We start from the raw sequence: 27,167 nt of genomic DNA on the forward strand, positions 1-27,167 counted from the left end.
GGGGGAGTTTTTCTTTTTTGAAGGGTGGAAGGCAAGGCAATTGGGGTTAAGTGACTTGCCCAAGGTCACATGGCTAGTTTTTGTGTTAAGTGTCTGAGGCCAGATTTGAACTCAGGTCCTCCTGACTCCAGGGCCAGTACTCTATTCACTGAGCCACCTAGCTGCCCCCAACCACTCTTAAAGAATATGGTCTATTTTAATGACTACAGGGAGTTCATGTTGCTACTCTCAACTTTTCCTCTGACAATGGGAGAGAGAGAGAAAGACAGAGAGAAGAAAAAGAGGGGAGAGGGAAAGAGAAAGAGAAAAAGACAGAGAGTGACAAAGAACAGATGATGTTCCTTTTACAGATCCTCTATGGAACAGGGAATCCATACACAGACATGGTTGAATGATGAGAAAGCTTGGGAGGGCTGCTATCTGAATCAGTGGAGGGAGTGCCCACCCCAATGAAGGCATTCAACTATCCACATAGAGGCTCTTAAAATAGTATTTTACTCTTCCTTTCTAATGAGGCCTTGATCTTTAAAAGTTTTTGAACATCAATACTCAATTTAATGTCTCCACCTACCCAGTAAAATCATTATACTTCTCAGACAATGATCTTTGCATCTTCCCTTGATGATTTATTAAATTTATATGCCCTGCTCAGATTTCAAGTGAGTGCCAAACCTGGTTGGTGTGTACACCCCAAGCCTACTTGTAAGACAGAGGCACCTCTGAACCTGAAAGCAGAAAGAAAGGAGAGTAGAGAGAGCATATCCATAACTTGGAAGATTTCTAGACCAGACCTGTGATTTTATCAGAAGGAACTTCCAGTAGAAATGTTCCCTCCACCAACAGCAATCAGTAAATGCATCAAGAAGACAATATGAGTACGATGGAAATAAGAAGGAAGTGGAATACTCTATAATTATAATGGTCAAGTTTGGTCCTGAGAAGAAATTAATCCCTCCCTTATTTGCACAGGTTGTGGGGAGGGAGAACATGGAATGTTGCCAGATTTGTTAGATGTCTTGGTTAATTTTTCTTAATAGTTCTCCCCCTTTTTTGTCTTCTTCATTACAAGTAATGACTCACTGAGTAAAGAAGGGTAAATAATTCATTCAAAACTAAAGGTGATGAGAATTTTTAAAAAATCAATAAAAATTTGAAGTTTGTGAAGAATGAACTGGGTAGAAGTCACTTCAAACTACCTATGCAAATTGAAAGACATGAAAAATAGAATCATAACACTCACAGGCACTCTTTTCTCAGACGCTAAACTCATTTTAACTGAATGAAAATAGGGTGTATATTCCCTCCCCCCCCCCACTAAGTATTCAAAATATCTCAAAGATTTCATTGAGAGGCAGCATGGTACCATGGAAGGAAGGCTGGATTTGGCCTCAGAGGACCTGGCTCTGCCACTTACTAGCTATGTGACCTTGGACAAGTCCCTTCCCCTCCATGGGCCTCAGTTTCCTCTTTTGTAAAATGAGTGGTTGGACTTCCTGACCTCTGAAGTCCTTTCCAGCTATAATCTTGTACTCATTTAGATTTTTCTGAAATTTATGAAAAGTTGATGGTGAACAAATCATAAATTACCTCACAAGCCAGGCTGGGGAAGCTGGAGGAGGAGAAGGAGGCTAGTTGCTAAATCCCACACAAGGTCACCTGCCAGAGAAGGCAGAAAAATGCAAACCTCCTTTGTAAAGGAAGCATGAAAATATTGTACCAAACAGCAAAAAGTAAAATCAAGGAACCCGAATTAAGAGAGTAGGATAAAAGGTTGGATTGGTTTTACTACTGGCGTGGAAACTACCCATATGACCCTGAATAAGTCATTTCCAATTTCTGAGCCTCAATTTCCTCCTTAGTAAAAATAGGACTAACACCAAGTATCTGCTCCATTAAAGGCACTTTGATACAAAGAGAAAATGTAAAAATGGCCCCTGCCCTGAAGGCTCTTAAGACAACAGTACTTGTAAGAACCAAATGAGGTGCCATTAAGGAGAGCTTCAAACTAGGGTACTGGGGTACTGGGCCAATTGTTCTTATCCATTGATCTTACCAAGTTCAAGGTTGTAGATTCAATGCCCCTTGGACTATTGTGTGTAGAGAAGTGAAGGCCAGGATCAAAGTGAGAAAAACCTTTCAGTTTTCTTCCCCAAGGTTTTCTACTCCTTCCTCAGACCCCCACATTCCAAAATACAGCAAACCCAATGATTCTATGAGCCAATTAAGTTGTCTGGAATCCTTTTCTCCCTCTACACTCTTCCCCTTGATAATTTCACCCATTCTCATGGGTTTAATTATCTCCTCTATACAGATGGCTTCTAAAACATGGAAGGAAGGAAGGAAGGAAGGAAGGAAGGAAGGAAGGAAGGAAGGAAGGAAGGAAGGAAGGAAGGAAGGAAGGAAGGAAGGAAGGAAGGAAGGAAGGAAGGAAAGAAGGGAGGGAGGGAGGGAGGGAGGGAGAGAAAGGGAAGAAGGAAGGGAGGGGGAAAAGAGGGCAGAAGGAAGAGAAAGAGGGGCAGCTAGGTGGCAGCAGTGAATAGAATATGGGCTCTGGAGTCAAGAGGATCTGAGTTCAAATATGGTTTCAGACACTTGACACTAGATGTGTAACCTTGGGCAAGTCACTTAACCCCAATTGCCTTCCCCCCTCCAAAACAAAAGAAAAGGAAGAGAAAGAGAGCTCTAATTTCTAGCCCTGAACTCCATGTCTCATCTCTAGCTCTCTGCTGGACCTCTCCACCTGCATGTCCAGGTGGCAACTTAAACTCAACACACCATTACACCCCCATCCCTACCCTCAATCTACCCTGACTCCCACCCTCCCTTTTTCTGTTCAAGACACTACCATCTTCCCTCTCCCTCAGTCCTCACATCCAGCCATTTACTAGACCCTGCCAAATCTACCACCACAAGATTTCTTCTCCCTCTTGCCCATCTCTCCACACAATTGGCCACCACCCCTTTTTTTAGGCCAGGTCCCAATTACCTTTTCCCCAGACTATTTTCTAGCCTTACCACTATTAATAGCCTTTGTCTGGTCTTCCTACCTCCTGTCCTCTTATTTTTAATTCACTCTCCAGAGTTTTCCAAATAATATTCTATGACACATTCCACTACTCAAACCCTTCAGTGGAACTCTCCTATCTCTAGAATAAAACAGAAACCCTTCAGTGGCACTTTCCTGTCTCTAGAATAAAACAGACACTCTTTGGCCAAGTAGTCCAGGACGTCCACAATCTAGCTCTCGGGCTCTCCTTGCCCCCTCACCCCACCCCAACTTTTCCCCTCACTCTGGTCCATGCTGTTCTCCCTCCTGCTCCTGGAGTCAGGGATTAGATCTCCCACTTAATACATACTAGCAGAACTGATGTCCTTGAATACATAATGCACTTTTGTTTCTCAACTAAACCAGTGACTTAGTCAGTTCACTAAGGGAGGGCAGAACCTCCGACACCGGTTGAAAGTCCCAGAGAGACAGAATTGGCTCAGCACAAGAAAGACCTGATGACAAGAGCGGCCCAGCAATGGAAACCAGCTGCTTTCCAAGTCCAGCACTGCCCAGTCCAGGACATGTTCCTGAGGAGGCTGGATGACCACCCATCTGGGAGGCTGCACAGGGTGGGTCTGCACACCGCAAAGAGGCTGGACCAGATAACTTGGATGCAGAGTCAGTAAGACTGACTCAGACCCCATCTCAGACACTAGAGACGGACTCTCCGTGTGATCCCCGAAAAGTCATTTTTCCACCTGTAAAATGGAGGTGGAGGTATGGTCCGAAGGCCCCTTCCACCTCTAAATCTATGGGCCTAGGAGCTTCTAGAATCACTTCCAAGTTTCAGATTCTGACTCCAGACCTAGAGCCTGCTAAATATCTGTCTTATGTGTCCAGACTTCCAAAAATCTTTGAAATTTTTTTAACTCTAACCTAAAACAGCTATTTGTATATCAACTGCTTTCTATAGTTTTCCATTACAATTAGCCTCTAACAGGAAAACAAACTCAACCCCAATTTAACCCCAACACTAATTAAAACAACAACATTGAGGAATCCTAATGATCACTTCTAAGGGGATGTCTAAATACATAGTCTTTTTTCATTTAATCCTCCCATAAAATTCTTGCCTCATGAACTGACCCCCAACTCCCCAAACTCAAAAGAACTGTATACATTGACTTAATTAAAATCTCCCACACCCACATCGGAGCATACATGCACACACACACACACGGGCAAGAACACACACGCACATGAGCACACACACATACCCTCTCATTTCTGCCTCTCTGAGCCCTGAATCCACCACTCACAGGCTATGCTACCACTATAAGTGAAATGTCTTATCCTATCAAAACAAAAGAACATACAAAGTAATTCCCGGGATTGGGGCATGAAGGAGTGATGAGTCAGCCATGGTCTCTCTGAGATAATGACACATGAGCAAAATCTGGAAGGGATTGAGGGGTTCCAAGAGGTAGAGGTGAGAAGAGAAAGCATTCCCAGTAGGGGGGCCCTCCTGTACAAAGACATGGTGACAGGAGATGGAAATGTGACACCCAGGGCACAGCAAATAGACCAGTTTAGCTGTAATGGAGAGTATGTGAAGGGGAGAGAAGTGCAATCAGCCTGGCTGGAGAGGCTGGAGTCCCCCTGGGATGATTTTGGAATACTTAAGTAGGTAGCTAAGTCTCTATTTTGTACTAATGGAGGGTACTAATTTTTGTACTAATGTAGGTAATGGAAGCCCACTGAAGCTTGTTAGGGATTGCCTTGGGCAGTACTGATCAACTTGGGGGGGCTGTGAGGGGAATGATTGGACAAGAGGGAACCTGGGGGGCAGGGAGATCCTAAACAACTTTTTAAAGACTGGCCACTTCCATATCTAAGGCAATGGCTGTGGGAGATCCACAAAGCAGAAGATCCCTTGGTCTTTAAGGATCTTATTCGGGTCATTCTAAGAAGAGGCACTCCCACCTCCAGGAGCTGAGATCTCTTTAGTGACCAGAGTGCTGGGGGGAGGGAGGGGAGAAGAGATACAGGGCTTCAACACCATCCCTGCCAATTCCTCCACCCTGGGTATGTTGCCTTGATGAGTTCCTAGGCCCAGAAATCAAACACTTCAGCACCTGGTGGATAAGCCTGTGGTGACAAGCCTCCAGGAACTTTGCTGGGTTGCTCCTTGGCCCCTGGGCTGTATTCGAAGACTTTCCGGCTTGGTAGGAGCTTGTCAGAGCCTGCACTGGCCTTCCGGGACCCAGGGTCACCTCCATGTCATGACCAGGATGGGGGCTTTGGAGGAGGCAAAAATGCACTAAGGAATGACAAGGCAACAGGAGGAAGGTAAGCTAGGCTTTGGGGGTCAAGTGTCCTCTGGACAAGTCACTGGAAGGAGGCTAGAACAAAAGGGGAGCACTGGGAGAAATGGGAGGCTCTGGGAAGCCTACAGGAGGCTTTGGGGAATAGAACTGATAAAAGACCCCAAGTGTTCCAGATGGGGGAAAGCATAAGCTTGGCGCAGGAGAAGAACACCTAGGAGACAGCCTTGGTCTAGACTACAGAGCTTATGTGTTGGGCAAGCGTGAGGAAAGGCGGGACGGCAACAATAGCATTTCCCACTTACCTTTATTAGGGGAAGAAAGGAAGCAAGAGCTTGCTTCACAACCATGCTGGGAGGCAGCCGGTGCCAAATATTACTCCTATTTTATAGATGACAAAACTAAGGCTTAAAAAGAAGAGGTCACTTGCTGGAAGTCACATAGCCAATAAGAGGCAGAGCCAGGATCTGACTCTAAGACGCCAGGACTCATTCCTGAACACCAAGATGGCTTCTGAATGGGGAGGACAGAAGAGCATGAGGGAGCCTTTGGAGATTCTAGAGTGAGGGGATGGGGCAGTAACTCTAGTGCTATTTTCAGAATATTAATCCTTTGGGCTGATACAGGATGGATTGGGAAGGGTAATTGTAATTACCCTACCTACATTAGGTGATCAAGAGTTTCTACCTCAGAACAGAAAAACTATTTGCTTTGGAACACTGAGTCAATCTCTTTTTCCTCACATTCCTAGTGTCTAACACAGGGCCTTGGGCTAATAGGTGCTTAATAAATACTTGTTGATTGAATGAAACCTTATTCAACAAGTGTACTCTATTAAGTGCTTACTGTCCACAAGGCCCAGTGCTGGTTAGACATTACTATAAATCATAGGCTCCCAGATATGGAGCCAGAAGGGATCTCAGAAGTCAGCAGGCCAACGCTCTCATTTTCCCCTCATTTTTAGCCCTAATTTCAGAGGAGGAAACTGAGGCACAGCAAGGTGAAGGAACTTGTATATGGTCACATAGGTCATGTCAGGAGGTAGGATTCAAACCCTGACTTCCTGGATCTAAGTGGAACACTTTTTGCATGGGTCAGAGAAGGGACCTCAGAGGCCATGAAAATACCTGTTTTACAGGTAAAGAAACTGAGGCCCAGGGAGGTTAAGTGACTTTCCCAAAATCATTCAGAGTAAGCATCAAGAAAATGGATTTGAACCCAGCACCTGTGACTCCAGAGACAGTGTTCTGTTCATTGTACCACACTCTCTCCTGATCTGGCACAGATCCTAACTTCTATGAGTTCCTAGTCTAATGGTGGGACAAGTTAGATATGAGATAGAATGAGACAGGGACAAAGGAGAGATACTCAGCCAAAGCACCCAGAGAAAACATGAAAAGTGAGTCCTGCAGGCAGGCAAGAAGCAGACAGAAGAATGTGAATGAGAAGTCAGGGCTGGAGATCCAGATCTGGGGCATGCTTAGAAGAGATGGAACAGTGAAGCCTTGCAAGCTCTGGAGCAAGAGAACCTGAAGGCTAGGCCAGGATATCTTACCCCTGGGGTATGGCCAGGGAGGCTAGAGGAATTTGCAGACCCACAAGAATGAGAAATGGGATTTGGGGCTGGTGAAGGTCACTTGTTGGATGTGAGAGAGTGTGATAGTAGACAGTGATCATTTCTTTTATGTATGGGTTGGCCTGGATGGCATCTCTCAAAAATTCTGTAAACAGGCCAGAGGCCACAAGAGAGCAGAGGGCTGGAAGTCGGCCAAGGAACCTGGACTCGACACGTAGCACTGGTCCCTGCCCTCCAAGTACAATGGTGTGAGGGAAATATGGGAGGAGTTGGTGCTAACCTACTCAAGAGCTGTGTGTCAATCAACCTTAATTTCCCTTCAGGATAAGAGAAAATCCCACTGTGGCAGCCGAGATGTCAAGGGCCCCTTCAGACCAGTCATAGTGAAGTCACTTGGAGAAAATACTTTAGAGGGCTGAGATGTGCCACTAAGGGAGTTCCCAACCAAGCTGGCAAGTACTTGGCCATGGTGGCCAAGGATGCCAGCAGTTCCAGGCAGAAGGAAAACCATGGATGGACAATACCAACTACCTCCCACATTGCTCTCTGAATCATCCTGGCATCACCAGTAAGTCGGCAAGAATTCAATACAAACTTACAATATGCCAGGCGAAGTGCTTAGCACTGTCTCTGCCTGAAGGAGATTCCATTCTAATGGGGGAAGAGACCATGGAAATGACTATGTTCACCCAAGATGTATACAATACTGATTTAAGGCAATCTCTGATGGGGGCAGGGTTAGAACATAGAAGGGGAGAAGTTTGGGAAAGGAGGACTTGAGCTGAGTCTTTTTTTTTGTTTGTTTTTTGGAGGGCAACTGGGGTTAAATAACTTACCCAAGGTCACATGGCTAATTTTTGTGTTAAGTGTCTTAAGGCTGGATTTGAACTCAGGTCTTTCTGACTCCAGGGCTGGTGCTCTATTCACTGTGCCCCCTAGCCGCCCCTTTACACAAAGCCATGAGGCAAGGGTAAGGAGGGAAGGCATTCCAGGCAGAGAAAGTGAGTCAAGAGACAGAGTATCATGTTCCCAGAATGGCAAGCAGGCCATTTTAGAATATATGGAGGGGACTGTTGTGTAAAAAAAAAGACGGCAGTGATCTGCTAACAAAACCAGGAGACCAGCTCCAAACCCACCACCTTAAATTCTACTTTAATTGAAGAGCTCAAAGTGAGAAAGGAGATCCTTGACCAACTCAAGCAACATCCCATGGTTGGGGGCAGCTTGAGTACAACCAGACCAACATTCAGACCCGGAATCTGAGTCCTCAACCAAATCCTGCACTCAGCTAAGCCTCCCAACAATCAGAAGCATTGATATTTAATGGAGATTTGCCTTCATGATGTCATTTTAGGCTCTCAGCTACCCTGCCAGGTAAGGACGAGGGGTATTATCCCCATTTTATAAATGAGGAAATTGAAGTTGAGTGAGATCAATGAACTTGGCCTAGAGAATATAGCTAAGAACTCAGAGGCAGGAGTAGGCCTTAGGTCTCAAGGGTTTGAGGCCTCAGTCTGCTAATAACTCAGTGGTGACCCTGGGTAAGTCATCTGATCTTTTTCAATCTGGTACTCTAACTTGGTTGATTTCACATCAGTCCTTTTGTTGCTTTCCAGCCAAACTGGCTCACCTACTATTGCCAAAACTTCCCACTGGTAACTGGTGGAAAGGAGGAAAGAGGGCAGGCACTCTAGGAACCAGAAAGAGCCTCTCTCAAGCATTCATTCAGATGTTGCCTCCTAAAGGAAGCCTTTCCTAATCTTTTCAGCTCTAACATTTCTTAACATTTGGTTAACGGAAAGAGCTCAGATCCCAGGTCTGCTATTCACTACCTGGGTGACTCTGGGTGGTGTGACTTGAGCAAGTCCATTCCCTTAAGTGGGCCTCAGTTTCCTTCTCTTTAAAATGAAGGGCTTGATCCAGATTGAAATTCATGACCTTAAAGCATGTGTTTCTCCTCACCCCATCCCTGCCCTCCCCAAAAGGACAAGACTATAAAATTCACTAAAAATTCAGCTGGAACGCTATGGAGAAAAACAGCTTTAAAAGGACTGTGACACATGCAGTGACCAACCAGAATTCCAGAAAACTGAAGAGAAAGCAGCTGGGTCCACCTCCACCTCCTGCCACAGAGGCAATGGGCTTCAAATGGACAAAGAGACCAACATTTCTGAGCTTGGCTGACGTGGGAATTGGTTTTGTTCAACTCCCTGTATTTGTTACAGGGGGTTTTGGTATTGTTGTTGTTGTTAAAAAATGTGGTGGGAAGATAAGATGAATGCTTGTTCACAGAAAACAAAACAAAATTGTAAAATAAAATATTCAGTTGGAAACAAGGCTAATAATTTTCAAAGATGGGTCAATAGACTGATAACTGGAAAGGAATTCAGAGAATGATTATCTAACACACTCATTTTACAGATTAGAAAGTGTGGCTCAGAGCAATTAAAATGATTTACCTGAGGTTACAGAGACTCTAAGAGGGGTTTGAACCCAGATCCTCAGAATCCTGATCCACAATTCTTTCCGCTACCCCACTATTTCCTCCCTAAAAAACCTCTCTCATTATGGAGAAGCAGCCTTGTACAGTGGAAATGGTGCTAGACCAGAAGTCAGCCGATTTGGGGATCTGGTCCCAATTCTGCTCCAAAGGGGCTGAGTGACCTTGAACCTCATGGAAGCATCTCTGAGCCCTGGTTCCTCTGTTGTAAAACGGGCCTCTTGGCCACCTGCCCTGCCTATCCCACCAGGTTATGGTAAAGATAAAGTGAAGGCATGTTTTAGGGTGTGGATGGGCTCAATAAATGACCCAGTTAGAAGAGGACAATAAGGCCAGGGCAGCCGCCACCATCCAGGGACAAACCATACCGATAGAGGCTCCCACTACACAAAGGGTTCTTTTGTTTGATTAAAAGCACCGCTGAAATCAAAAGCTGTTGAAGAACTACGATTTCAAACACTCACATACATACACACCCCAATTACAGTAACCAGTGTTTCTGCTGTTTCCATGACAATGAGGGTGGAGATCATTGAACATCACAAAAAGTTGGAAAAAGGTAATAGAATTCTTTCCCGCCTCCCGCCTTCCTTTTCTCCTGGAAAAGAACTCAGAAGTTCAGGTGCCACTTCCCTAGGCCCTTCCTGACACCCTCTGTTGTCAACATTCTCCCTCCTGAAATGTTTTAGATACTTTATATGTACTTATCTGTATATACGCTACGTTCTGAAGCAGAATGTAAACTCCATTGAGGGCAGAGGCTGTTGGGTATTTTTTTCCTTCAGTTTATATTTATAGTCCTAGCCCCTAAGCCAGTGTCTGACATAGTAAGTGCCAAACATTAACAAATGTTACTGAATGAATAAATGAGGTTTACAGAAAACTCTTCTCAAAGAACCTTATGATAAAGGGAATATAGGATTGCTGTGCCCATTTTACAGATTTAAAAAACCCTGAAACTCAAAGAGGTCATGAGATTTAAAGGACCACACCAGCTATCTAATCTTATCCTCTTATTTTATAGAGGAAGAAGCTAATGCCCACAGAGGGTAAAGTGAGGTCACACTGGGATACATATAATGGCCACACATCTACTTCTGTGTTGGGATCAGGTCAGAATTCATTTCCAGAGCTCTTCCTAGTACACCCCCTCACCTAGGAGCCATTACTAAGATTGGACAGTTAGGTCCTGATTAGTGTGAATGATGAATCCTGTGAAGTGGTCACATCATTCAGATTTCCATTGCATATTTCCACTGAGCTGGAACCAATTACCATATTTTTCATATAATTGTAACTCTGAATAGTAAGAATTCAAATAATGTGGGGCGGCCAGGTGGCGCAGTAAGTAAGAGCACCAGCCCCAGAGTCAGGATGACCTGGGATCGAATCAGTCTCAGATACTTAGCACCACACCCAGAAATAACCTTGAGCAAGTTACTTAACCCCAATTGCTTTAAAAAAAAAAGAATTCAAATAATGTGACCACTTCAAAGGATCCATTATTTGTACTGATCAGGATCTGACTGGACCTAAAGGTGACAGCTGGGAAGCCACATGACAAACATTCTCCACCACCATGTATCAGAGCTTTCCCAGACTGGATATGGGCACTGCAACAACGACATTGGTACTGACCTAGCCCCAGAGTGAGGCCTCAGTTCCTTTGGGATTAGACTGGCTGAGAAACAATGGGACACAGTGGAAAGAATGCTGGATTTGGACTCAGGAGTCCTGGATTCAAATCCAGGATCTGCCACATAGTACCTGGGGGAATTTGGGCTAGTCCTATAAACCTATTTGGCCCATTTCCTCCTTCATTCCAGCTCAGATTCTCTAATTGTGTAATTGCCAAGATCTCTTTAGAGGTCATATGATATACAGTCAGAGTACTGGCCTTGTGTAAGAAGAACCCAGGTCAAATCCCCCTTTGGAAATTTAGCTATGTGACCATGGGCAAGTCACTGAAACTCTCTGAGCCTCAGTTTCCTTACATGTAAAATGAGGGGGTTGGACTCAATAACCTCCGAGGTCCCTTCCAGCTCTGACTCTATAATCCTATGATCCCAGTTCTGACACCAAATGATTTGCCATCTATCTTCCCCATCTAGTCTCCTAGGCCTCTGTTTATATTCATGGCAGCCCACCCTGCCATCACACCTACTTTCTATGCTTCCCTTCCACCCGTTTCAAGATGTATGGAATACAAGTATTATGACAACATTGAGATGCCTCTGCTAAAGTTCTAGTTAAGATACCTCAACGTGGCATGGAGGTGACCTCAGCATCTTGAAAGCTAAGCCAGAGTATGAGTTCTAACAAATCCTGCCAAGTTGGAAAGGAAGGGCCTACTGGCTGAAAACCAGCCTAGGTTTGCTTTAGCTCCTCAACAAAGTGGGCACAAACAGATGAAATTTTCAGGCAAGCCTACTCTCGGACATCGTCTACTAAACTATAGAGACAGGCCAATCTGGGTCCCACCTCCAGGGCTTTGATTTTGCAGAGGAGGAAACAGAATCAGACAGGTTTAGTTACTTGTCCAAAGTCACACAGCTAGTAAGTAGCAGAGTTGGGACCTGGACACTTGAACGCAGGGACAGGTCTTCTGACTCTTAAGTTGCTGAGAGTTTTCCAAAGCATGGTGGCAGTAATAATCGCAATTATAATCATAATAATAAATACCAAGAATATAGTACATCATGGTTTTAAAAGGCTTTACATATTTGAGCCTTACAATTGCCCTATGAGGTAGGTACTATTTGGGGAGGGAGTTCAGATTGGTACGGAACAATGAGTACAAAATGTTGCATGTCCTTTGAGATGGAAATGTTGTGTTGGTTAGTTTTGTTGAACTGTTTCTCTTTATTATAAGAGGAAATATCCATCTAGAGTGGAGGTAGGACTATCATGAAGTAACTAGATTGAATAACATAAAGTATCACTTTTATTGCATTCATTTTTTTTTGACAAGGCAATCAGGGTGACTTGCCCAGGATCACACAGCTAGTCAAGTGTCTAAGGTCAAATTTGAACTCTGGTCCTCCTGACTCCAGGGCCAGTACTCTATCCACTGAGCCACCTATCCACCCCAAAGCATCACTTTTAAAACTTAAAAAAAAAATATTACTGACTTTGAGATCTACACTAAATAAGTAGATTTTTTTTTGTCTTTTGGAGGGCAACTGGGGTTAAGTAATGGCAAGTGTGTGTGTGTGTGTGTGTGTGTATGTGTGTGTGTGTGTTAAGTGTCTGAGGCCGGATCCGAATCCAGGTCCTCCTGACTCAGGGCCGGCACTTTACTCACTGCGCCACCTAGCCGCCCCTAAATAAGTAGATTTTTAAGAAAGTTTTGTTCTATCCATGGTAAACATGAAGAGAGTCATTGGAATCTCTATGGTATGACCAAACAGATGGTATTTAATTGGATTTACTGAGCATTTTACCACAGAAGCCAGTGGGTAGGGGCTTTATTATTCCCATTTTAAAGATTAAGAAATTGAGGCCAAGGGACAATGACTTGCCCGGAATCACACAGCTAGTGTGTATCTAGGGCAGGATTCAAACTCAAGGCTCTTTGACTCCACATCTGGTGCTTAAAGCATAGTTACCCTCCAAGATAGCCTCTCTTGTTCCAACAGCAAGTCAAATCTAAGAGGAGGCATGCAGCTAGACATATAGGACCAGGCACAGAGTCAGCAAGACTCCTCTTGTTGCCGCTCCAGTTCTGCCTCTGCCGTATGCTGGGTTGTGTATGCAAAGGTAATAAGTCCCTCTGTCTCTTGGTGCCCCTGTAACTCTCACAAACTGTAATTTACAGATCAGTAACCCTTCTGTACCACAGAAGGGAGTTTTCACACTGGGAGTCCCCCACAGTGCTGAAATCAGAAGTCCAGATCCTTCCTAAACCAAAAAAAAAAAAATGAATATTTTGAAAACCATTGTTTATTTGTTTATTGTTTATTATTTATTGTTATTGTTTATTGTTTATTTCTTCCAACTTGAAAAAGAACATTGTTTCGGGGACTGTTTAAAGTGGAATAGTCCTTCCAGACAATCCACTCCAACTCCCTCCATTTTAAGGATGAAGCAACTGGACCCAGAAAGGTCAGAGGATCATATCTTTCAAGCTGGAAAGATCTAAAAGGTCATCAGGTATTGCTGCTTTATTTTACAGGAGAGGAAACAAAGTCCCAGAAAGGTCACGGGATCAAAAACATAGAGCTGGGTCTTAGAAGTCATTGCTTCCTTCCATCCACCTCATTTTACAGGTAAGGAAACTGAAATCCAGAGGGATAAATTAACTTGCCCAAGTTCACAGGAGTAGCAAGTGACAGAGCTGGCATTTAAAACCAGGTCCTCTATTCCAAATCCTTCACTCCTTCCATTATACCATGATTAAATGATTTGTCCAAGGTCACATGGGTAGTTAGAAGAAAAATCAGGTTTTGAACCCAAGACCTCAATTTCCACATCTAGCTCCCTGTCATATCATACTGCCTCCCTTTTCTCAGGTGCTGTTACTAAGGAAACCTGCCCAGTCTGGTGCAAGGAGTCCTCTCTGAACCTATGGAAAGACTTTCCTCTAATGTACCATCCCCCACCTCTTTGTTCCCATGCTGAAACCTCTAGTTATGTTCCTCTGAGATTAAAATACCACTTACTAATCAGTCAACCACCACTGGTTCCCAGGCAATTCCACCTCCCCCTGCCTTTCAGGTTCCAGATCCTTCTCATTCAAATGGGAAAGAAGACAAGGTCAATTCCAATCTGGGTGGTAAAGTAAGGCAGAGAATTAATCAGCAAAAGCTGGCACCATTGGGTTAACTTGGAGTTACAAAGCACATACATACAGCCCCCATACTCTTTCCAATGCCCATAGTAGCAAAAGGAAAAATCTTGGCAACCCAAGCAGCCAATATTTTTGGTCATCTCTCACATGCCCAAGTGGTTGGTTTTCAAAGACTATTGGGTACATTTTTAAAGGGGCAGGAGGCACAGGGGACCAAGTTGGTATTTGAGGAAACATCTAATAATTAAGGCAATTTTTACAATAATAGATAATAATTGGATGAGAAACTGTAAGGAATGTCCTGCCTGCTTCTCCTAGCACCCCAGACGTAGCGCCTTCTGTGAAGTGGCTGCCAAGAACAAGGTTACTCCCACCCAACTGGACCATTGCAGGCAGCGACTGTTCACCACATGCTTAATTCTAGGCTGGGAAAATGGTTTGTTTGCATTTCTTACTAACAAACCAATAGGCGCAAAAGCCTGTGGTGGGGAGAGGGAGAGGAGAAGCACCCCAAGGCCCAAAGCATCAGAACCCTGAGGGGGGCTCACACTGGGACCCAAAGGCCCAGGTTTGTGCAGTTGGCAAGAGAGAACCTTTCCAATTCAAAAGTGACAATGGCCAGAGCCAAGGGTGGAGAACCTGTGACCTTGAGGCCACATGTGGCCCTCTAGGTACTCAAGTATGGCCCTGTGACTAAATCCACACTTCACAGAACAAAGGCCCCTAATACAAGGATTTCTTCTGTAAAACCTTGACTCAGTCAAAAGGCTGTACCCAAGGACCTAGAAGGCCATGTGTGGGCTCAAGGCCGAAGGTTTCCCCCCACCCCACCCCGGGCCATTCCCATCCATACTGTGGGTGCCAGGCCTTCCCCCTGGGTGGGCACTCCAGAAATTGAGACTAAAGACCAGGAGTCCCAAAGGGAGGAATCCAGCCCTTCCAGAGACTGCTAAAAGTGTCATTACAGGGCAGCTATGTGGCACAGTGAATCAAGCACTGGCCCTGGAGTCAGGAGGACCTGAATTCAAATCTGGCCTCAGGGGGCGGCCAGGTAGCACAGTGAGTAAGAGCACCGGCTCCAGTGTTGAGAAAACCTGGAGATCGAATCCTGGGCTCAGACACTTAGCACCCACCCAGAAACACCTGGCCGTGTAACCTTGAGCAAGTTACTTAACCCCAATTGCTTAGGGGTGGCCAGGTGGCTCAGCGAGTAAGAGCACCGGCTCCAGTATCGGGATGACCTGGATCAAATCCAGGCTCAGATACTCAGCACAACACCCAGAAATAACTGGCTGTGTAACCTTGAGCAAGTTACTTAACCCTGATTGCTTAAAAAAAAAAATCTGGCCTCAGACACTTAACACTTACTAATCATGTGACCTTGGGCAAGTCACTTAACCCCAATTGCCCTACCTTTCTCCCTCCAAAAAGCACAAAAAAAGCAACATCAAATGGTCACTGGGCTAAGGCAAAGGACTAACAGCAAATAATCCAGCTTGAGGAGAAAGTGAGCAGATGATCTCAACTGCCACTATTCAATCCAATCCCACCAGCATTTATTAACCACTTTTTATATGCCAGGTACTGTTAGGCACTGCTGTACAAAGACAAAAACAGAACGGTTCCTGCCTTTAAGGAACTTACACTAGGGGAAACCACATGTACACAGAAAAGCATATAGAAGATACATATATAAAGTAAATGGAACGGGGAGGGGGAGAGAAGGCCTGTGCAACCACTAACTGGGAAAGAAGGGAAAGCTTCCCCATAGGAGCTAACACTTCACCTAAGTTTGTAAAGACGCTACAAATTATATGAGGTTGAAATAAAAAAGGAGAGTGAGTTAGACTCTCTACTTCTAACCATAGCCCCACCCATGATCCTAAGGACTTTCCAGCACTAATTCCTACCCAGGATTCCAAGGTAAAGAAATGGACATCAAATAATTCAATATTACTCCATTTAAGATCACAGGGGCATAGATCTCAAGCTAGGAAGGACCTCAGAGCCCATCTAGTTCATTTTACAGAAGAGGAAACTGAGGCCCAGAGAAGAGAAAGTGACTTGCTCAAGGTCACACATAGGATCCTAGAGTTGGGAGGTATCTCAAAGGTCACCTACTCCAACCCCCTCATTTGGTAGAAGAGGAAACTGAGGCTGAGGGTGAGGAAGGGCCTTGCCCAGGGTCACACAGGCAGCAAATGGCCAAGACAGAGCTCAAATTTGGGTCCTCCCATGCCAAATCCATCACAAGCTCCCTCTGGTTTTCCCTGTCCTGCTCAATCTCAGGTTACACAGGCCAATGCGCTAGCTAGGTTTCAGCCTGCTCTTTAATATTTTGGCCTTCTTCCTTGCTATTAGCTGTCACTCTCCCTGCTGTCTGCCCCTTTCCTAATTGGGTTCCCCTAATTGTCAGTGGCTGGGAAACCAGATGAGCAAGCTGGGAGAATTGTTATCTTTGTATCTGTCTCCTCCTTCACCCTCCGGGTAGGTACCTTAGAGTGTAACTTCAGATTCTCTTCCCACCCCGGCAATAAATGTCTGCTAATTACATTAAATAAGAGAGTAAATAAAGCTCCCCCCGGCTTCTGGTAAGGTGCATGGGCTTTATGGCTGCTGTTTTGGTAGCTGGCTTTTTTCCTCTTACTTTCCAAGTTGCAGGTTGCATTTTAACCCACTGGGGCCATCAGAAATAGTCTACTGAACCCCTTATGTTGAAGGTCAAAATCTTATAGTGTTGGACTCTAGGAAGACGAGTTCAAATCTTTCCTAAGGTACTTAAGAAACATAATTACCCAAGTAAGATGCTTAAACCTCTCTCTCAGCCTCAGTTTCCTCATGTGTAAAATGGGCATAATAACAGCACCTTCATCCCAGGGTTATTTCAGGGATCAAATAAGTGAATAAATGTAAAAGCTAGAAAGCTTTGAAGTGTGATATTACTGCCATCTCTTCTACAGAGCCTTCTCTGAACCCCCAAAGCAAGTGGGAGCTCTGTGTCTTCCAAATCCTTAGAGTACTCAGCTGATACCGTTTATGGCACTTATTTCCTACTTTATACTTTGTTTATTTGTGCATCTGCCTCATTCTCACCTCCACTTTGGAAATTTACTAGATTATATGCTCCTTGAGGGCAAGGCCCGTGTCTTCTTCATCTTGGGGAGAATGAAAATGCCTTGTATGTAACAAGTATGAAAATATTTATCAAAATGTATTACAAGGGCAGCAGATAGAGTACCAGCCCTAGAGTCAGGAGGACCTGAGTTCAATCTGGCCTCAGATACTCACTAGTTGTGTGACCCTGGGCAAGTCATTTAACCCCAACTAGCTCTTAAAAAAACAACAACAAACCCCCCCCCAAAAAAAACAAACCAGTGGTACTGGAGGTGCTAGATATCATTTGAGAATTAACTGAGACCACTAGAGAAATTCAGGCCTTCCAGTTCAGTTCTCTACCTGCTATCCCAGCCCACCTCTGCCTGTGTGTCCTTCAGTCACTTTAGTTACCTTGGCTCCAATGGAAGACCACCAGCTGGGAGAATGCACTCTCCGAAGGCAGGATAAGCACCTGTCCCAGGTCTCAGGTGGGGATTGGACTGAGCTGAGTTCTAAAATACCTTTTATCTCTGGGGTTCTAGAGATCTGTGAGACAAGTAAGACCAAGCCAAGAGGCAGAGTAAATAGTAAGTGCCACTTAGAGGTTCAAAGTGTTATGGGAAATTGAAAGATATGGTCACTTTCAGCTGGAGGTCAGAGGTTATTTCATGGAGGGGCCATGCCAGAGTCAGACTTAGAAGAAATGGAGAAATTTCCACAGGTGAGAATAGCAGTGGGGTTGCCTCTGGGGCATCTGTTTTGGGCATGGGAGCAAAGCCACTGACAAGATAGGATGAAGGCCAGAGACAGGCAGGGATGGAAGAAAGGGCTGGCTGTCAGAGTTGGCACAATGATACCATACGAGGTTAGGTTGAAAGAACTGGGGATGGAAAAGAGAAGACTCCAGTAAGAGGACATGATAGTTTTCTCCAAGTTTTTAAAGGGCTGTGAAATGAAAGAGGAATTTGATTTATTCTGGTTGGCCCCAGAGCAATGGAAGAGGTAACTGGAAAGCAAGACCAGAATCATGCTGGAAGGCCTTTGATGCCTTCTAGGAGTTTATGCTTCATTAGAAACAAAGCCTCACAGGTACCATTTAGATTATTTCCCCCCTAAAAATCAGAGGCCCTAGGTATGAATTCTGGCTTTGACATTTGGTAGCTATATGAAAGTAAACAGGTCATTTCATTGCTCTGGGCAAATTTCCTCACCTGTAAAGCAGGGACAGTGCTAAAACACACTTCAGAGATCAGAGGCTCACAAATTGAGAACTGGAAGGGCCTTCAGAGTCCATTAAGTCCAACCTCCTCATTTTACGAGTAAGGAGAATGAGGCCCAGCCAAGAGGGGTCTTGGCCAAGGTCACATGGGCAATCAGTGACCAAAAGAGAGACTCTGAACTCCAGTCCTAACTCCAGATCCAGTAATCTTTCCACTATATCCCAAAGCTTTCATGGTACATGGAATGGCTATCATGACTGTCTCATTAAATTGTCTAGAGCAGGAGTGGGGATCCTTTGGCCTTGAGGCCACATGTGGCCTTCAACATCCTTAAGTGTGGCCTTTTGACTGCATCCAAATTCAAAAGGTCACACTTAAGGATCTAGAAGACCACATGTGGCCTCAAGGCTGCAGGTTCCCCACCCTTGCTTAGAGGTTACAGCAGGGGGTAGAGAATAAAGCCCACTTTCCAGCCCTTAAGATGCTGCATTGCTAAACAAATGAGAATTCCTATTCACTCAGAAGTGGCTCCAAGAATCGTTACGTATAAAGTTCATTATCTTTGGAGTAGATGTATGCTTTGAATAGAGGTTATAGGAGACGGCCTCCGAGGTCCATTCCAGATGTTAAGATTCTATTTCTATGGGAGCAGATACGTGGCGCTGCAGTGGATAGAGCAACCAGCCCTGGAGTCAGGAGGACCTTCATTCAAATACAGCCTCAGATACTTACTAGCCATGTGACCTTGTGCAAGTCACTTAACCCAGATTGCCCCCCCCACAAAGATTCTATTATGCCCACTCATATAGGAATCTTGTATACAGGTATACAAGAATCCAGTTAGAAAAGGTCTTTGAAAGCAGCATGATGCAGTAGAAGATATAGGTCCAAATTCCAGCTTTTCTACTTACAATTTGAGTGACCTTGGGTAAGTCCCTTGGTCTCTCTATGCCTCCGTTTTTCTCATATATAAAATGAAAGAGCTAGATTAGCTCACTAAGGTCCCTTCTGGCTCTCGATTCCATGATGCTTCATTGGTCTATCATCAACTACACAGTAAAAATGAGCTTTCCATTAGCATTTATGATACCACAGCAAAATCTTTGGAATGTGTTCAGTCTATATGGTCAGGGAATGCAAGAAGGAAGTAATTTGCAAGCAACTTTAATGAAAAGCAATGGTGCTTTTCTTACACAGGCCACCCAAACCTACCTTTTGGTTCCTTATCCAAGTCTTCAACTAATACTGCAACTGGATCCCAATAAAACTTCCATCAAAAGGGAAAGGAAAACAACAATTACATGGAATCAGACATTTTGCATGTGTGATACCCCAACTGGACTCTGCTGAAGAATTTTTAAGTAGGTCTTTTTTTTACCCACCAAGAAGCCAAGTCAGAGGATCTCAAATTTTGAGCTAGAAAATAATTCAGAGGTCATCTGGTCCCACTCCCTCATTTTACAGAGAAGGAAACTGAGGCCAAGAAGGAAGGGACTTGCTCAAGGTCAAACAGGTAGTAAGTTGCAGAGTTAAGATTTGCACCCAGGGCCTCTGATTCTAAATTCAGTGCTCTTGCCACAGCATAACACTAATTCCCAGGCTATAAGAACATCATAGTGGATACCATAACCCAACGTGAGCTTTTCCTTTAGGAGGAAGCTCTTGAAGCACACCAAGTCACTTCATTTTCTACCAGAATCTATACAGTATTCAAACACCCACTCCCAGTGTCCATCAAAATGTGACTAGCCTTCCACAGTCAATGGCTAATGAGCTGTGGTGGAGCCACAAGGGGGGAAGCCTGAAAGTGGGTTTTGAGTTTCTGTTCTCTCCTCCACCAGATGCTTACCCTGCCTTTCCCATAATCCTTCACTGCTACCAGGGGAAAAGGTGACAAGTTTAAGAATCTCCACCCAACTGGATGGATCTTAAGAGCAATTTAAAGTAAAGATGAGACAGAGTAAGAGAATGTCAATGTAGTCTTTATCCCTCTCTCAGATGCCAACATATTCCTTCTCTCTGCTCAAAAGAGCAGAAAATGGATGGCAAGTTGTACCAGTACAGACCTATCATAAGTCACTGTCAGCAATTGCTTTCCCTCTGCTTTCTTACCATCCCACTTACTATCTTCCTAGTTGTTCCTCAAACATTCATTCCGTTCAGCTTTGTATATACAAGCAACACTATTATCGCTCCCCCTTTTTCACTCAGTCCAAACCTTTTAGGGACTATGTTTCAGAAGAACTGAGCCGCCTTGCTGTTCCCTCTACTTGACATTCCATCTTCCGGCTCTGTCCCCCGTGCCTGGAAGACAGTTGTTCCTCCTCATCTCATCTTGGAATCCTAGACTCCCATCAAAGCTTAGTTCAAGTGCTACCTATGCCAGGAGGCCTCTGCTGTTCCACTGTCCCTCTCCCTCCCAGACTCTCAAGACAGCTTTTGCAGTCCCTCATTTATTTCTAGGCTCCATAGTCTAAGAAGGGCACAGGATGGTAAAGGACCTGGGGACAATTAACTTGGAGAAGGAACCACTATGGGAACATAGCATAGCTCTCTTCCAATATGTGAAAGGCTGTCCTTCGGAAGAGAGATTAGACTTATTCTACTTAATCCCAAAGGGCAGAATCTGGAGCAACCAGATAAGACCTGCTCACCAATGACCAGGAGGGAAATTCTGGCTTGATATAAAAAAATCTTCACAATTAAAACTGCCTGAAAATGGGAAGAGATGGCTCAAGAAATGAGACTGACTGGCCACCTGTTGGGTATGCTACAGCAGTAATTCACTTTGGGCATGTGCTAGATGGCCGAGAAGATCCCCTCCAAGTAGAGAGTTATGTGAGTTAGTGTGTGCATTATGCATTCATTAATACATGTCTTTACTGTCCACCCTGGCCCCATCCCATTTGAATGGAATCCCCTAGAAAGCAGACATTTTTGCCCCTGTATCTTCTGCGCTTCGGATAGTACCCAGCATATACATCATAAGCACTAAATTGCTGCTTTTTGAATGAATGCCTTATGCCATTTCCTGTTCCCCCGCAGGGCCTAAGAGCATGCTTAGCATGGTAGGCATGCAACACATATCATTGGAGTAAAGGAAAACGAAGTCAAAATTGGGCCCTCTCCCTTGTATTTGCTCCTGGATGACCCCCAAGGCACATCAGATCTTCCTAATCCTGAATTATAAAAGTCCAAGTCGTCTCCAGAACACAGTGTTCTGGAAGTATGTTCAAAGCTCTACCATGACAGCCCAACCATGCATGTCCAAGGCCACCACAGTCCTCCAAGTTTGGGAGTCAGAGGGCTGGGAGGGGAGAATGAGACTACTTTTCAGGAACACAGAGATGTTTCATTTTAAAGACATGCTCAAAAGGGAAAAAGCCTAGCGACTGAGCTTATTTAGCCAGAGGTGGCTCCGGATCACAGGGCAGGCAGTGAAACACTTCTACCTGAAATCCAGTTAACCAGCCTCTTTTCCTAAAGGAGGAGGCTAACATGGAGAACTGAAGAGAGGCCACTGAAAATGGTCAAGATTACTCCTATTGCTCTATCAGTGGTCTGAATAGCAGGCAAAGGTATTTACTCCGTCTGTGTTGTGACAGTAGCCTAGCCTCAAGTGAAGGCTCCTACCACACCACATTTATGGGCCACTCAGTCATGCATTTTTGTTATTGTTGAGAGTGGTGCGAAATTTCACCACAGGAGCCCAAGTCCTTGGTGGTCTTCCAAGGATTGCAGCTAAAAAGGCACTCCCTTTGTTCCTTGGGAGAATGCAGTCCAGTAGGTCATTCAAAAGGGGAAATAAAAGCAGAGCCCTGGGAGGGAGATGAAGGACAAGACAAAAAGAATCAAATGTTTGGGGTGGGAGCACATTAGCTTCCATTTCCTACTGCTGTGTACTATGAACACCCCCAATCTTTGGGGTAAGGCAGACCTCAAGTGTTCTTGGGCAGGTGTTTGCAGGGACCCTTGGAAAGCAAGACTCAGTAAAGCCTGGGGAACAGGGAATAAAGTTTCCCTCATGCTAAGAGCTAGACTGGGGACACAGACACAGACAGACAGACAGACACACACAGACACACACAGACACACACACACACACAGACACACAGACACACACACACACACACACACACACCACAGGTCAAGGGCTCCAATCCCTTTTTTAAATGGTGCTATTATCTCCATGGCCAGAAGATGAAAACTGCATCCTGTTTTCTATTAAGCACCTCCTTACAATATGGCCCTTTAAAAGAGGGGGAACAAGGACCAGAAGAGCTCTGCTAATCATGGGGAGGGCATGTGTGTGTGGGGGGGGGTGTAGGAGGCTGAACCAAGGATCAAACTGCAGAGCTGGGGAGCCCTTTGGCAGCCCTGGGCTGTGGAGGACCCCAGGGAACGCTGGTCCGCTTTACTTTTTTTTTCTGGCAGGCAGGCAGGGAGGAAGAGAGAAGGGAAAGAAAGAGAGCTTTTCAAGGCTCTACAACCAATAAAACCTTGCATCAGTGAGTACATACTTCAGCCTGAAAAAAAAAGACAGACAGCTCAAGGGCAAATAGTGTCTAATCGACTGTGTGTAAGTTACTTGATAACTGCAAAGGTGCAGTAGGGATTGACTTACTGTGGGAAAAAGGCTGGTCCTATCAAAACAATTTATGTAACATATGGTTGGTTCCACTCCTAAATCATCCAGGAGCTTCCCACAATTACCTTTGTAATTAACATGTAATTCATGACTACCCCTAGACTCCAATGTTATTAATAGCCCTGTTGAAATGACCCAACTAGGCTGTAGTCACTGAAAGAACCTAGTTGGAATTCTTTCTCTTAGTATCACCTCCATGCTCCATCCCACTAACTGGCCAAGTCCAAGTAGTCATCTCATTTCTTAAAAAAGTCAGGAACCAAAGTAGCTGAAGAAAACTTTGGTTAACATTAGGAATGGAAGCAAAGCAACATTAGCTTGTGTTAAGGTTAGAAACTGAAACATTGCAATATAAGCTTGGTTAAGGTTAGAAATGGAAACATCCTAATATCTGTTTGGTTAAGGTTAGTAACTGAAACATTGAAACATAAGCTTGAATAAGGTTAGGAATGGAAACATCCTAACACCAGTTGGTTAAGGTAAGTAGCTGAAACATTGAAACATAAGCTTGGTTAAGGTTAGGAATGGAAACATCCTAACATAATTTTGGTTAAAGATTAAAGTGGTATAAGATCACTTTGGTTTAGGACAGAAAGGGAAGCAAAACAACAGAACTTTGATTAAGGTTGGGAATTGAAGCAGTAACAACACCACTGCTAAGCTAAAGGCTTTTGATTAGACTTCAAGAGTCTTTTGAGACTTCTAAAAGCTCAATCGTGTAACTGACTACACAGGCCACTCTGTGGCACCAGCACGGAACTGTTGCTTGAAGGGGCAGCCCGGTGTAGAAAAAGCACATGACTAGAAGCCAGAAGACTGGCTCCACCACCTACTAGCTTCTTGACCTTGGACAAGTCACCTCGACTTTTTGAGCCTCAGTTTCCTCCTCTGTAAATTTAAGGGGTTGCCACATAGCCCCCTTCCAGCTCTGACATCCTAAGGGTCCTCAGTCAAGAGGTTACTATCCTTTGCAGAAATTGCTCAAGGATCAGAGAAAGAGACTCTCCCCCAAAATAATTTAACAAAAGAATGAATTTTGCCAACAGTCCCCAGCAGAGGTGTCTGCCCCATTCTCCAACACCTACAGTTCAAAGAATGTGATAATTTTTCCACCAGTTTAGCCCTCTTTCATTTGCAAGACGCTCTCCAAACAGAGTTTAAGATTTCCGGTGGGTAATCAGTCCTTTCAAAGGCCTGTAAATTGAATGTGCAATTAACCCTAAGGTTAAGTGAGAAAAAAAAAATACCAAATACCTTCCAGAAAATCTCGTCAGACTCCCCCCAAGTGAGGGTCTGCAGGGGGCGGGTGTTTTTGTTTTGAAGACAACTTCTAAAGCTTCAGCAGCCACTAAAAGCCCTAAGGAATCCAGTAGTACTGGGTGACGGGCAAGCGGGGAAGACGATTTGGAAAAAGAAAATCAATTCAAATTAAAAGTTTCGCACACGTGTGCTATACAAACTCACTCAGGTTTGTCTCTTTCCTGACCCCCTCCCCTCCCCCGACCCCTTTTTCCCCCTCAACATCTCCTACAGCGGAGCGGTCAGCCTAGCAATGGGTGGGCAAGTCCGGGGCCGTGGAACACTTGGGGGCGGGGGGGAGGTAAGCCCACTCGCGTGAGAGCTCTCCAGGAGATAAGAAGTGAGAGTATGAGTGTGTGCGTGTGTGCGCGTGTGTGTGTGCGTGTTCAGGAATTCCCCTCGAGTCTCGGCTGCGGGCGGGTGGGCGAGCCAGGACAGAGGGAATGCCAGCTCCCTGCCCTGCGGGTCGGGTTTCTCGCTGCCCCACCTGAGGCCGGTGTGTGGGTGTGCCTACGGGCTGAGGGCGCAGTCCCGGGACGCTCCCGGCCCTGGCAGGCTCCCTGCTCTCGGGTGTCCCTCCCTGCCTGCCTGCCCCCCTCCCTCCCGACTCACCGTTGATCTCGTTACTGGGCGCATCGTTTTTGTTGAAGCCCTTGGAGACGTAGACCTGAAGCACTTCCAGGCAACTTTTCGATTTGAGCTCGGCGGCCAGGAGGCTGAGGCTGAGGGCGGCCAGCGTGCAGAGGAGCGACGGGAGAGGCAGCCGAGCCATGACTGGGGGGCTGGGGGGGCAGAGCAGAGCACGGGGAGCGCGGCACGGGCGGACCAGTCCAAGCCTGGGGCGGGGAGGGCGGGGGCGCACGGGCGGACAGACGGGCAGAGAGCGTCGCTCCGAGATGCCCAAGCGCCCCCTCAGCGGCGGCGGCGGCGACGGCGAGAGCTCGAGAGTTTCGGCTCCCGGGCGGCGGGCCCTGACCTTTGGGCTCCGAGAAGTTGTTTGCACAGCCGCTAGAGGAGGCGGCGGCAGCGGAGGAGGTAAAAAAGAGAAGGGCGGGGGGGGGGCGGTCGGAGGGAGGCTGGCTGCAGTGCGCGCTGCTCGTCCTCGCCCTCGCAGGCGTCGCGGCCGCCGGCTCGGCTGGGCTGGGCTGCGCTGCTCAGCTTAGCTTAGCCGTGCCTGCTCTACGGTGCCCTGCCCTGCCGTGCCGTGCCGTGCCGTGCTCAGCCCTGCTCAGCTCTGCTCTGCGATGTGCTCAGCTCCCGCAGCTCCCCCCCCCCCCCGACTCGGCCCGGCCCGGCCCGCCTCCGCTCGGCCCCGCTCCTGATTGACTGGCCAGTGTGCGGCGGCGGCGGCGGCGGCGGCGGCGACGACGCTCAGCAAACTTGGCCGAGCCCACTGCCGGGCCGGGGCGGGGAGGGGGAGGGGGAGAGGGCGGGGAGACTGGAGGGAGGTAACGCGCTGGGACCGGCCGGGCCCGGAGAAAACCTGGATCCCGGGACGGATCCGGAGGAGCCGACTGCACTTCCTCGGAGGCTTGAGTGAACTGGGGTGCAGAGCGTGGGGGCTGGGTGGGGGAGGGGGCGTTGTACCCGTAGGCACGCCCTATCCTCCCTGTCCTGCCCCCCACCACTACTGTCCCGGGTCGCTTCCTTACGATGTTTTTCTAAAGCTCCCGAAGAAAATGCCAACTTGTTGAGGGTTTTTTTTTTCTTTTTTCAAAGTGAAGTCTTAAAAGTCTGGAGTCAGCCTGGAAACCCCAGGGCTCTTCGGACAACCACCTGACTGGCCCACGAGTGAAAAGGGCACTGACCCTAAGTCAGAGATCCAGGATTCAAATAGCACAACTAATGCCTAATCTGTTACCCTGGGCAAGCCACCCTAACTCCCCTGAGCCTCAGTTTCCTCTCAGGAAATAAAGAAGTTGGACTAGAATGTTTAAGTTTAAGAAGCACTGAGCTAGTGGTCTTCACTGGAAAAAAGTTTAAGAATCCCTAGACTAGGTGACCTCTAGGGTCCTTTCCAGTTAAAAAAATCTATGGTCCTATGATCCTGTGGACAAAAAATCCATAAAACTCATTGACCACCAAACTTCACAACTCATTGGGTAGCAAGAGTACCCTAGAGCATCTATCTGCACGAGGAGCCTGGGTCCTTGTAATGGGTAGGCCACTCTGGTTATAACCCCCATTTCGCAGATGAGGAGACTGAGTGATGTTGTCACACTCAACCAGTACTAAAACTGAACCCAGCTTCTCCCAATACCAGATGATTTTCCCCTAGGCTACTCCTGAGGCACTCTGAGCTCTTTGGAAAGGTTTCTCTATTGCCATTTCCCCCTTAAGACGACCAACTCACATTTCTATAATCCATTAAGTTCTGGAAAAGGGTTCTTCTCACAACCCTGTGAGTTTCTTACAATAAGGAATGCAGTCATGACAACAGCATTCTCATATTAGGGAGAAGGAACTAGGTTCTAAAGTGACTTGTTCAAGGTGACACCAGCATTACCTAAGTCCAGTGTGGGGGCTTCTTTGGCTCCTGTCCTCACCCCAAGATTCCCCTGGAAATATCAGAATTTGGCTCCTGCCTGGGGAGGCCCTCAGCTACCATGCAAGTAAGTCAGGCTGACCCTCCCTCAGCAGACAAGTTTTATTGAGCCTAGCCAAAAACCCTCAACATCACCAAATGGTCCCCAAACAGTCAAGACAACTCTCCTCCCCATCCCTGA

General features: G+C 46.0%; 1 protein-coding gene across 1 annotated transcript in view; it reads right to left on the reverse strand.

The window, feature by feature from the left end:
* GPC4 (glypican 4) overlaps positions 1 to 25,696 on the reverse strand; it is a 142,435-nt gene extending 116,739 nt beyond the window's left edge. The window contains exon 1 of the mRNA XM_069074100.1: positions 25,054 to 25,696. Coding sequence (XP_068930201.1) covers positions 25,054 to 25,213 — 160 coding nt within the window. The 5' untranslated portion in view covers positions 25,214 to 25,696. The remainder of the gene's footprint in view (positions 1 to 25,053) is intronic.
* Between the last annotated feature and the right edge of the window lie 1,471 nt (positions 25,697 to 27,167).

The sequence above is a fragment of the Petaurus breviceps genome, unplaced genomic scaffold (assembly GCF_028583685.1).
Source record: "Petaurus breviceps papuanus isolate PSGF00001 unplaced genomic scaffold, PetGlider_PUasm1.0 90881, whole genome shotgun sequence".
Classification (NCBI taxonomy): Eukaryota; Metazoa; Chordata; class Mammalia; order Diprotodontia; family Petauridae; genus Petaurus; species Petaurus breviceps.